General features: G+C 35.6%; 1 protein-coding gene across 4 annotated transcripts in view; it reads right to left on the minus strand.

Annotated features, from left to right (window-relative positions):
• Positions 1 to 1,434: 1,434 nt before the first annotated feature.
• LOC145694337 (peroxisomal acyl-coenzyme A oxidase 3-like) overlaps positions 1,435 to 13,159 on the minus strand; it is a 91,828-nt gene continuing 80,103 nt past the window's right edge. For all 4 annotated transcript variants that reach the window (XM_081770454.1, XM_081770453.1, XM_081770456.1 and 1 more), the window contains exons 12-16: positions 12,651 to 12,805; positions 7,784 to 7,919; positions 4,471 to 4,625; positions 2,945 to 3,049; positions 1,435 to 1,649 (exon numbers count right to left, since the gene is read on the minus strand). In XM_081770454.1, the coding sequence (XP_081626580.1) occupies positions 2,948 to 3,049; positions 4,471 to 4,625; positions 7,784 to 7,919; positions 12,651 to 12,805 (548 nt within the window). In that variant the 3' untranslated portion in view covers positions 1,435 to 1,649; positions 2,945 to 2,947. The remainder of the gene's footprint in view (positions 1,650 to 2,944; positions 3,050 to 4,470; positions 4,626 to 7,783; positions 7,920 to 12,650; positions 12,806 to 13,159) is intronic.

Here is a 13,159-nt window from a genome sequence, read left to right on the forward strand (position 1 = left end):
GCCGAGTAATCAATTCTTATACGGAGAATTTCTGTTTCTTTTCTAGGCCATAAAATTCTGTGGTGGACAACGCCATTTTTTTTCCCCCGAAGCTCTTTTGTTTCTTCCACTTACTGCATTTCACCAACTTATTACCACTTAAATTTCTCATCAATCTCGTTACCCTAAAAGGCTTAATCATGAAACAAAGATTTTATTTGATTTTCGAAAAAAAACATTTATATATATATATATATATATATATATATATATATATATATATATATATATATATATATATATATATATATATATATATATATATATATATATATATATATATATATATATATATATAGAGAGAGAGAGAGAGAGAGAGAGAGAGAGAGAGAGAGAGAGAGATAACTACACTGCGTGAAATCAAGTAATTTCGAGAACTTGTAATTACAGCTACTAAAAGCTATTGCTGTTATGCTATAAAAGAGAAGGAAAACCACAATCATTTTAAATATTTTCCACAAATACGCCATTTTCAGCAGTGCTGCGAAATTTATCAATGTTTATCCTATTTCCAGAACGGTTTGAGATATGAAGTGTTGTAAACGGCAAAATAATTTATACGTCGATTGCAAACCATACAAGTTACTAGATATGATATTTATCTCAGCGTTTATTCCAAATAAAGCATTTAAAAAAAATCAAATTTCCAATCCCAAGAAACTTCGTTTCTATTCATTTGAAACAAGTCATACCATGACCATGGTATGTAACACTAAGATACTTTCGATGTGCATTATCCTGTCCTGTTAACCTCCGTTGTGCTGTATGTGTATGTGTTAGAGGTTCCAAACTTCGGATGTTTGTGATACTATAACATCCTTAGTTTGGAACACTGAATAATAGAAGTGATATTTGAAGTTTTCCTTTGACATGTTGATTTGAAGTATGTGATAATCTTACGTAGTGCTATTTGGAAAAAAATATATAACTATATTGAGTTGGCAACACTGTTTTGGGGTGTTTCTGTTTAATACATGCAAAGATGTCCCCCTCCTTATAAACTCGCTTTTCTCTCTTCGTTTCTCCGTTTGGACATTATAAATGGTCCACCCTATATACTTTGATACCCTTGCGTGCGGTCGTGGTTACGTGGGCTTTGTGTGGTGGTTAAACTTAGTGTGCGTGACTTTTCTCGGTGTTCCACCGTTCCTTCCCTCCTTTCTTTATTCCACCATTTCATTCATCACCGTTTCGTTTAGCTTTCGTGCATAAACGTGGGACGTTAAACTAAAATTTCATTTCATGTCCTTGAATAACCTAGAATATGCATTTAGCGTGAAAAGAACAAACTATTGTTCTTTGCGAGCGAGGAAATCATTCTTAGATCTGATTACTTCCAGACATACATATGTTCTCTCCATAGGACAAAAGGTTATCAGTTAATAGAAATAACCCTTTCGTTTTATAAATTCTTTGTATTAAACTGTACACTCTGTTAACACTGATAAAATTTTCATCAAAATAAAATATATGGCAACATACAAAACATATTTCCTTGTATAATAAAAAAATAACAGCCTTCAAAATATGTATATACAAAATGATTTTAACCCAAGAACCCTCCATTTCCTCTGTACCATCCATTTTGTTCTGCCTAGAAACCACAGAACCTGAAAAATATGAACAACACATTAGGAGCAATTTCTACAAACGATAATGTCTGGAACTAATTGGTTTCAATTTAAATTCCCTTTATATCAGAAATTGTTCTCGAACGTGAAATTTGTACCAGTAATAAAACCTATTTTGACAAAGACGCAGCTTTAGTGCGAAAAATGTTTACACAAGTGATTATTAATTTTTTTTCTACATAGGGAGGCATGATTAACCTGTAAATTATTTACCTGACTATAACTGCAAACTACGATAATGGACTGAAGAAAAATATACACTTAAAGAGCTATTTTCTCACGAAATTTCAGCCTACAATAAATTATCATCTTGATTATCTCGCAGTTGTTGCGCATATTCATATATTTTACTGTATTTGGCTAAGTGTTCACTGCTAGAAAAACAAAGAAACTACTTTTACCTTTCAGTAATTTATTTTATTACAAAAATATACTCTTCAGTTAAGATTACGAGGAATACACTTCCACAAAATGAAACTGGAATAAGCACATTGCAAGATGATCAAACAGTGTTTTATATTATGAATACCCCATTTAGGAAAAGGAAAGAGATAGGGGCAACAATAAGAATGCTAGAGAAAGAATCTTGAAGACTTTTTCAAAAACTTTAAACAATGACTATCCCTTCTATAAATTTTAAATAATGATTATCTTTAAAAAAAATGGAAGACATATGGAAAGCAGATCACAGCAATTTGGCTACAGGCATATCATTTGAAGTACTTACCAACTTTCTGTATAAAAATTGTTGGAAGTACCGCAGGATTCTGAAACATATATTTTTGGATAGCGCACATATTAGTTCCTAAGTGAAATCTTGACCCGCCTACAGTGGGTCCCATAGTTTTTAAGCTATAGACCTTTAAAGTTCATTTTTTCATGTTTTTTCGAAAGGAAGCATTTGTGCTCCCGGGTTGGTCTATGCTTTTTATCTTATCTTGGTGTCAGAAACCACCTTCCAAACGCTATCGGTGTTGTTTTGAAACACCTGTATATTTTATATATATATTATAATGTGTTCCATATGCTAAATTAATAAATACTAAAATTCTTCCCCTTTGGAGCGGACTTCTACAATTCGTGTCAGTACACGAGACATTACATATAGCAAGAAGCCCCAAATACGATATGTCAGTTTCTTTAATCTTGACTTTAACTTCCAAAATCATATTTCGAAGACAATGTCTGGTTAGATGTAATATGTAACAAGTAATTATTTTATCAAATCAGAATAAATAAAACCGCACACAAAAATAAGGAAGATATGTAACAACCTGTCAAAGTTTTGATCGTGCTGCTTCCACCATTTCAGTCCACCACACCGGTCGCTGTAAAGCATTTGGACTGTGAAGAACGGCTGTCTGAAGATTCTTATACACCTACGAAAAAGCCAGCATATCATTAGGATTTCAATGCAGTTACATATATTTACAGTATTTTTACGTACCTTTGATGCATCTTATTAAGAACTCAGTATAAATACGTTTATTAATACATATGTATACATACAGTGTGCTATTCTAATTTTTTTAACAACCTGATGTTCTAAAAATGGCGCCCACGGAGTACAAGGCACTATTTTACAAGTCAAAAGAAAGCAAAAAATATATATACAATTGTATACCCTTCTGGCTCTTGTTTGGAAACGCGAATTGCAAAACGTAGCAACGTCGCAGATAAAGAACCATAGAGCAGGTGTATTACTCTCTCATAATAGTTACATTGGTTCTTTCCAGATGACAGTTATCTATTGAAATATTGGTCGGTGTTTGATAAGCATTTGTTGCAGGGACTGGTCAGAAACGATTTGGTGACTTTTATGGTATTTTCGTTGTCTTTAGTAGATAATTTCCAAGATTATCTCATTACAATCCCAGAATACCGTAATCGTTACCCTGCCAACAGAAGAAACAGAACGTGCTTTTAAGCGGAGGTCTGGTCTGTGCCTCTGTCTTTCAGATTGAATTTTTGTTTACGGACTAAAGTAGTACAGGATCCGTGTTTAATCAGTTATTTGTTGCCAGTATAAAAATGCCCATAATGACATAACAGCTCCTCAAGTTGATGACACGTGTCATATACATGTGCAGTTCCTGCTTCGGTCACAAAGAGCTGAAACTTTGATATGAATCGATTCAACAGAATCTCATAATCTGTGTTGTACTAATCAATACCTATATTTAGACTGACTTCGAAAATAGTTGCTCATCTGTTTTCCTACACGACATTCTCTATAACAGTGACAATAACGTCATTTACAGCTGTCTAGGTGTCTACTAGGAATATTTCCTAGTATGTATTGCAACTAAATCAATCAACTCAATGATAAACTGTACTTCTGAAGTCTGCAGACTTGGCAAATAATACCTGTAATAAAATCAAAACAGTTTTTTACCTTCTTTAACCACTGAAAAAAGGTAGAAACTGCTTTGATTTTATTATAAATTAATGTATAAAAATACAATCGTTTACTCCTTGTAGTCTTTAATGATTTAGGATCTTTTACCACTCTCTTTTCACAGAAAGAAAATAATGAATTTTTAAAATTAACCACATCCTACATATTTTCAAAATTAACATACAAAAAGCACGTCTAAGACTCAGATATAAGGTAAGTCATATTGGCCGGCGCTAACTAATATCATTTGAATATATTACGACTTGTTGCACGTAAGTATTAGTTATCAGTCCTGTATTATTCAACAACACACTAATTTCTAGAATTTCGGATTATTCCTCGTATTTATTGATTCAATTTCACCTGCTTATATCCTGTAAACATGACTGTCAACATCCTTACCTCTCCATTAGAATGTCCAAGAGCAGAATTGAGAATAAAATCTGGCGGTGCAATTGCATCTACAAGAGCGATAGCGTCTGGCTTCAGCTGAGTACACAACTGTAGAATTCCTTCCTTCAGAAGAGCTCCAGCATCAGTCCCAACAGCATATCCACCTGAAACCGGAATGAAACATTAGGATGTGACTTATTTCGTGTGTTACTCTTGTATATATTCTGGCATACTATGAGCAAAACAATTCAAGATAATATTCCTTTCATCTCGTTTTCAAGAAAATATCCCTTTGTTGACCTACATTATTCCACATACGAGTAAAAGTCCCCATCCTACTTATATAATCAAATTATAGAGTAGTAACAGGTGGTTGTATATATATATAGCTAAAATTTACAATTTATGGTTTTGTTAAGGAGTGCTATGAAGGCACTTTATCATTTCTGGTGGAACTATTCATGTACAAACACGACCTGGATATCCACATTTATTCTTATTTATTAAACAAGGCAACAAAAATAATCCTAGTAACTACTGTTTCATAACGCTAATCGTAGTATCTTCGAAAAATCATAAGATACTACCTGAAAAAGCAACTTAAGTATTTCGAGTTTTGTAACTTATTTAGTCGTCAGATAGAAGCGTCGGACGATATTCCCACGTGTGGCCAAAAGTCACCGTGGAATATTACAAACTACCAAATCAGCTTGCCCTATTTGATCTGATGGTCACTAATACACATGTCCTCGACTCCATGAGGACATGACCAAGCAATCTCCAAAATGAGACAGGTAACTCACCAAAAACAACCAAGGTGGAGAGAATTACAAGCTTTGCAGTTCTTCCAAGCTTGACATTTCGGCATCCTGTAAAACTGTATTCGGCATTACGAAGCATGACTTGTGAAACACAGGACCCAAAAACAGACCGTTGAACACATAAATAAATAAATAAAAATAAAAAAAATTAAAACGTATATCGAATTGAGAAGCAATTAAGCTTAATTGCGTGGAACTGAATGAAATAATTAAAAGTTGCAAAAAAAAGTAAAGTGAAGGTAAAAGTCGAAGGTGAGGAGAGTTTCTGGCCAAGGTTTATTACCAAAATTTTACAACTACTTGAATTCTTTCAATTTCCGATTTACAATAAGCAGATAATAAGTCTTGGTTAACAATTTTTTTTTTTTCCTGTAGTGACGTCAAGAGCAACGGTCTCGCAAGCGGCAACGAAAACAAGCGGTTATCAAGATGAACAGCTTCCATGTGTAACAGATCTCCCAATAATTAAGATGAATAAAGTTACGAATCCTTGTCCCAAGGTCCAAGGGGACTGGTATGGAACATAAGCAAAATTTTAAAAACGGTACTTCATACTTTCACTTGAACTGTGCTATTTTCAGCTTCCTGTTTTTAACGGAAGTACATTATTCAGACCGGAAGTTAATTTTTTATATACAACATGGTATTTTTCAATATGGTTTCGGATAGTATATGAAAAAATAGGAAGTTTTCTTTGAAATATTTTTGTGAAAAATGCTTTTAAAGATCTTTAAATAACCTTTGAAATTGACTGTTTCCTCAATGAAGTATTAGTTTCCAGATCATCTGTACACCCATCTGGAAATTTGAATACGTAAAATAAAGTTTTAGAAACGGTATTTCATGTATTTGGCTATACTCGATTGAATTGTGCATATAATAGAACCATTTCTTTAATATGTACTACTCGCTGAAAAAGAGGAAGATAAATGGCACAAGTTACTTGGTGTAGTTATTTACAAAAGTATTTTTGAGTATACAACTATGATCTGTGCAGTTCAATATATTTCTTGTAAGTACTTGCAACCCTAACTGTAGCCGACAAGAAGAGAAGCAGGACACAAGATTGTCGCACGCAAATTAAAGTGCATTAAAAGATTTTTTTAAATAATGTGATTATTTACAGATAGTAAGCGAAAAAAGTAAGAATGACTGTTAGAATAACAATAAGACAATGGCAAGCTCATTCTTTCTGGGCGAAATTTCTTGCGATACAGTAAGTTTACCAACATGACTCAAAACTGTTGTTGTTACTGTGGTTCCACGAGATCTATTGGCCTATGATCTGTGTGAGGAGTTCAGTGAATTCTGGGTGTGTAATTTTTTCTTGATTGACAGCAAATAGGAAAAAAATACTGACAATAGATTAGTTGCATTGACATTACTATAATTGAATCACCACTGTTTAGTTCGATTGTTTTCCTATTTTTTCCTCCTTTCTTGGTCCGTAGCAATTACCGTATTAGTTGCAACAACGCGCTGCACGATGTCACTGAATGTCTTCCGTTCTACTACTTTCTAAAAGTGAAATGGAGTTTAATAGTTTGATGGTCATCGCTCCACACGGGGAGTGTAAGTGTGTGTGCGATCACAATCTGTCTCTCAATCCCGGATGTCTATAACTAACTCTATGGTCTATGGAACCCGGAGGTTCAATGCTGCGTTCACAAAAGCCCTCCACTGACCTATCCTTAGCCAACTGGATCCAATTTCTACTTTGTATTCCTATTTCTGAGAGATCCATCTTAATATTGACCTCCCATCTGCGCCTTGGTCTTCCTAATGGTCGTTTTCCGATTGGTCTTCCAGTTAAGACTTTGAAAGCGTTTCTACTTTCTTCCATTCTGGCTACATGACCTGACCCCCTGAGCCTCCTAGATTTGATAACCCTAACAGTGTTTGGTAAACAGTATAAATTACGTAATTCCTCGTTATGAAGTTTCCACTATTCGCCATTTCAGCTCCTCTTAGGTCCGAATATTCGTCTCAGAATCTTGCTCTCAAATACTTTCAGCCTGCGTTCTTCGCTCAGAGTAAGTGACCATGTTTCGCAACCATACAGAACAACAGGCAATGTTGTTGTTGCATATAAGTTTGGTACTGTACTGAGGATGTGGTTAGTTGTTTCTCAGAAGTGCTTGCTCGCGTGGTTCGTGACATGTCAGTGTATCATCCATCGTTAGTGTATACGATGGAAGGTAGAGAATTCCCACAGCATATACTCCCTCCTCTGTAGTGCCTACACTACCTAATGCCTAGATAAATACAAGAACTAAATAACAGAACCTTCCAATAATAGGTTACGAATCTGTTGAAGGAACATGTATTATTCTATTTTTATTTTATTATCTTTTCAGTGCATTCCACTATAATCTTGGAATGCAGCTACTAAGTTTTGTGTATTGATGACGCCATTTTGTTTGAAACACATTACGCTGAATAAAGAAATCAATCAATCAATGATAATAATTAATCAGTTCTTTATTTAAGTAACTCCTCACCTTGATAAAGGACTCCCAGCTGCCTTTCTAGACTCCAAGCTCCATACAAAGAACAAAGTTTTGAAAGAACGGACTTAAGAGGAGCATCCAAATCGCTCGTTGCTATTGTGGTCCGAAATGTTTCGATTATAAAATGCTGGAATAGAAAATACATTCATCTAAATCAGTACAAAATTTATACAGCGGCATTCAAAACTCAATATACTCAGATTTGTAAAACATTTTTACGCGCATACATGATCCTGCGTTCGGTGTAAAATCTCACTTACTTTCTATTTTCACCACTATATTCATTGAGCATCTTCGGTAAAAGTAAGTACAGTAAACCATCAATTTAACGCACGTCGAATCAACAAATTTTGGGTTTAACAGACAAAACGTGAATAATGTAGCATATGTAGTTAGGAGAAAGAAACTGTTGAGGCAAAAACTTAGATCAGATTTTTAAAAGACGCGGCGACGGAATGCGATTATAATATGAAACTAACCACCACCAGTGAGACGGAATTTTGTGATGATTCATACGCAAGGGTGTTGGAACTGCCAATCTCCATGAAACTGCGTTGAGCTCTGGAGAAAATGTCAATGAAGATGCTATTCAACAGTGGCTAAACATGGACGAAGGTGACCCAGATTACCAAATTCTCAGCCAGGAGGTCATATGGACAATAGCATCTCGTATGTAAAGAGATCTGGAAGTGTTAGCTTATTATGAACATTTGAAATGAAATGACATTTTTGAGTTTTACGTTCCATGGTTATGCCGGCTAGGCTAAAGGAGACGGTGAAGATGAGAAATGAATGAAATGGTGGAATGAAGAAAGTGGGAGGAAACCCACGAACACGGTCTTTGTCCACCAGAAACTTCACTTGGCGGGAGCAGGGTTTCAACCCAGGACCCCCTGCACCAGAGGTGAACGCTCTACCACTGAGCCACCACATTATGAACATTTTAAGGAGTTTAGATCTTTGATTATTAAGAAAGAACATGCAAATGCTTCCCTTTCCGTATAAGAAGTAAATTTCTTTAACATCTCGTACCAACCTACCTATGCAGTAGTAATCTCCCCTTCTTTACATGCTTCCGATATTACTACATTGTAGTGACTTTTGCAGTGCAACGTTTAGAATGACATAAGTTCTAACTTATTTAAGATATTCGCGTTGGATTTTTTCTCCATTTATCTTAAAAAGGATGCTTTGGCGGTGAGAGTTAAGAGCACGGTGAAGCAGCGATTTAAAGGTTAATGAATTTTACAGTCTGTGTTTCTTATTCTTTTTTAAAAACGGTAGACCCGGGTTCGATTCCCGGAGGGAGCTCATGTGGTTCGGATTCCACGTTAATCAGTAGGTCCACGTCTCATATAGCCTCGCTGCTGAAAGGGACGCTAAACTATTTGGTCTAGGAATTAATTCGTGCGGTTGGTACGCACACATTGAAGCTGTAGTACAAACACAAAATACATAAATACCTTAAGAAAAATATTGTCCATCGCTAGCCACCACTTTCGCCCATCTGTCAGGCAATGTACGGATTCCGTGGCGAAAGAAGTCCTCATCCTTGGAAGCGATCCAGTCAGAGACCCATGTTTCGATATCTTCTGAAGAAGTAAACCGCTGTCCAATCAAATCGTTGTTCATGCAATCGAACAAGTAGTAGTCCGAAGGAGCAACGTCTGGTGAATACGGCGGGTGGGGTAAAACTTCCCATCCGACATTTTCTAAATAGGTTTTGACCGGTTTTGCGACATGTGGGCGAGCGTTATCATGTTGAACAATAAGTTTATCATGTCTGTTCTCCCATTCTGGTCGTGTTCTGGCCAGAGCTTGCTTCAAACGCATTAATTGTCGTCGATAACGTTCTCCATTCATAGTTTCACCCGGTTGCAGCAGCTCATAGTACACCACACCTTTCATATCCCACCATATGCACAGCATAACCTTTGCACAGTGAATATCTCGTTTTGGTTGTGATGGACCTGGTTCACCTGGTTTCACCCAGGCCTTTTTTCGTTTAGGGTTCTCGTAATGGATCCACTTCTCATCACCCGTAATAATTCGATGCAGAAACCCCTTTCTGCTCTGTCGTTGAAGCAGCAATTCGCAAATGGTTTTTCGTCTTTCAACGTCTCTGTCTTTCAATTCATGTGGAACCCAATGTGACATCTTTTGAATCATTGCCATGGCTTTCAAGCGTTTGGAGACTGTTGTTTGATCAACGCCTAATGCTGCTGCAAGTTGTTCCTGCGTTTGACACGAATCCTGCTCGAGCAATGCTGTCAATTCTTCGTCTTGAAATTTTTTTGGCTGTCCAGCTCGCTCTTGGTCTGCCAAGCCGAAATCACCACTTCTAAACCGTGCAAACCACTTCTGACACGTTCGCTCAGCTAGAGCATGGTCACCATACACTTCCACCAAAATACGATGACTTTCAGTCGCACTTTTCCGCATGTTAAAGTAATGCAGCAGGACACCCCGCAAAAACACTTTATCAGGCACAAATTGCGCCATGTTCACTTAACTACAAACTGGTGTTGTTGACGCTTTAATCCACTGCCCTATACTACGAACGATACGCGATGACAGGGGTTTGCAACACATGTGTGGATACACGGAACTGTGGGACGCTCCGTTCGTTGCGCCATCTCTTGTCCACCCGCACGAATTAATTCCTAGACCAAATAAAATCAACTCAACTCTTTTTTAAAAACTTCAAATTAGTATCTTTTAACGTTATTTAATTTTGCCGTGTATGTACTTTTTGAGACACCAATATAAAGGCTGAGGAGAACTGCAAATCTTGGTTTCAGTTTAACCTCCCACGATTATGCCCTTAGGTTATGGGAAACGATGATTAAGGCAAGTGAATGATGACTGAAGAATTGGTGGAATGAGAGTGTAGGAGGAAACGGAAGTACCCCGAGAAAACACATGGACACAATGTTGTTCACCACAAACGTACTTGGGCGAGTATCGAACAAGGATCCCACGCATCAGAGGTAAACGCTCTACCACTGAGCCATCGCGCCCCTAATGAGAATTCTAAGAAATTTGATAAACGCCAGCTGCATCCAATGGATTCGAGAAGAAACGTTTTGCAATTCTTTACTTTAGTTTTAATGAACAAAATTCTTACAAAATGCAAAAGTTTCAGCTTTCATCCATTGGACGCAGTTGTGTTTATTAAGTTTTTTATTCTTCTTCTTATTATTATTATTTTTAAATTTAACATCCGACGTCACGATGATCATGATATTGTACGAAATAGTGTAATGAAGAAAGTGACAGAAAATCCACACATAGTGTTTGTCCACTACATAGCTACGTGTACTTATCGAAAGTTAGTATCGACAGACCAAACGCACCAGAGATGAACGTTCTACCACTAAGCCACAGCTAACTCACTTTTTTCTAGTTCTTACCTTTATACGTAAGTGTGATTCTCACTCAAACAGGTCAGAATTAAAGAACATGAAAGATACGCTATATTTAATGATGGCCCATATTTAGGCCTACCAAAGCAATTTAAACTCACCACAGCCATTTTTTTTTTTTTAAAAAAAAAAGACGAATGGGAAGTATTTGAAACATTTTCAGTCGTGCCACAGTCAACATACTAAATTCAGAAATCAACAGTTGACTGAATATATATTGATGTATAAAACATTTACAGTTAAAAGAAAAATGCACGTGAATAAAGGATAAGTTTAAAACTACAATACAAACAAAGTAATAACGTTGTAATGACATAGCCCTGTTTACTTGAAAGTCACTGAAAAAAGAAAACTGTACGGAATCATTTATGCTGGTGAGTGTAGAATGGAAAACCTTTAAATTATCAGTAAATTATAACATATATAAAAAAGAAAGCAGCGTCAAAGAATGTCAACTGCATTTAAAAACGGACAATTTATAGAATGAACGAGCATTCTACCATAATTGTAAGATAAAGGCCTACGACCATTTATCATAATCGTTTATACCTACAAGGAATCCTATTCTAAATTTCTACTAGTTATTATATAGAGCAAAATGCAAGGTCAACTTAATGTAATATATATATATTCTTTTTTCCATTATTTACATTTTGACTTCTGTGTAACAAACTGCTGAACAAATTTGAATTTACAAAGCAAATTACAAGCTTTGCATGTCATTTTCAGCGGCGAATATGAAATAGAAATCCAACCAAATTCAGTACATCTATAATTAATTGCATTGCATTCCATTCCATATTATTATTATTATTATTATTAATATTACATAGTTATGAAAAATTATCGTAAAATATCAATGATTCCCGTATATTATAAATAACATATAGATGAAATGCAAAAGTAGAAAGTGTAACACGACAATTATATTAAGAAAAAATGTACTTTTTTAAAAAATCATTTTACAGACTGTCAAGGCATGTAACTTTTATTATGCTGTCAAGAAACAAAGTCTCGAAATTACCAGTCTACGAAACGAAACTTGATTTTTATTGCAAAAATCACATTATTTAATTTCACACAACAAATATTTCTTAAGTCACATTCTACGGGAATGCTACGTGGGTCTAGTTAGTTTTTAAAATTTTTTCAACTTTTATATAAAGCACAAACTAAAAAAGAGATCCATATTTAATCAAATAATTCCTGTTATTGATTGAAAATGTTAGTGTAAACGAAAAGATCTAATTTCAAAGTTTGGCTTTCGGCTTGAAAAGCAGAAATAATAGCATGAGAGAGAATCAACTGACTACGTGTCACCCACATCATTATCTGACCGAACAGGCACATTGTAGGCTGTAATGTCACACAGTTTAATTTTCTAAGGTATGTACAATGCTGTAATAATTATCTCTAATAAAGAGGAAACTTACTTCAATGAATGCCAACGAGAGTTCTCTAGCAAAATACACTTGAGAATTGTTTTTGGCAGTGAAAGGGTCCTGTCCTTGTTTCAACTGAGAGCCCAGTCTTTGTTCCGTTGATTGCAACAGCCAACAGACCAACCATTTAAATGCATTCACCAGAGCTACAAAGACGGAAAACAATAGTTATTAGTCTGATTAAGCCTTTCTAATCCTATAAACCATTTAAAGTTATTTAATACTAGCAAATGTCCTCAGGTATTACTTCTTCTATACTTTTTATATAGAATTCGTCTGAATTCAGTCTCGCACAAAATTCAAACGCTCACTCACTTTTCATTATTCTAAACCAAAAGCCTAAATACCAAATTTCATGTCTCCAAAATACGGACATGTTATTATAATAATTGTAATCTCACCAGGGGGGGAAGGGGGCACGGTGGCTCACTGGTAGAGCACTAATCTCTAGTGCGTGGGGTTCCTGGTTTGATCCACGGTTAAGTAAGTTTCTGATGGAC

Source organism: Thermobia domestica, chromosome 9 (assembly GCF_964235325.1).
Source record: "Thermobia domestica chromosome 9, izTheDome1.hap1.1, whole genome shotgun sequence".
NCBI classification, from domain to species: domain Eukaryota; kingdom Metazoa; phylum Arthropoda; class Insecta; order Zygentoma; family Lepismatidae; genus Thermobia; species Thermobia domestica.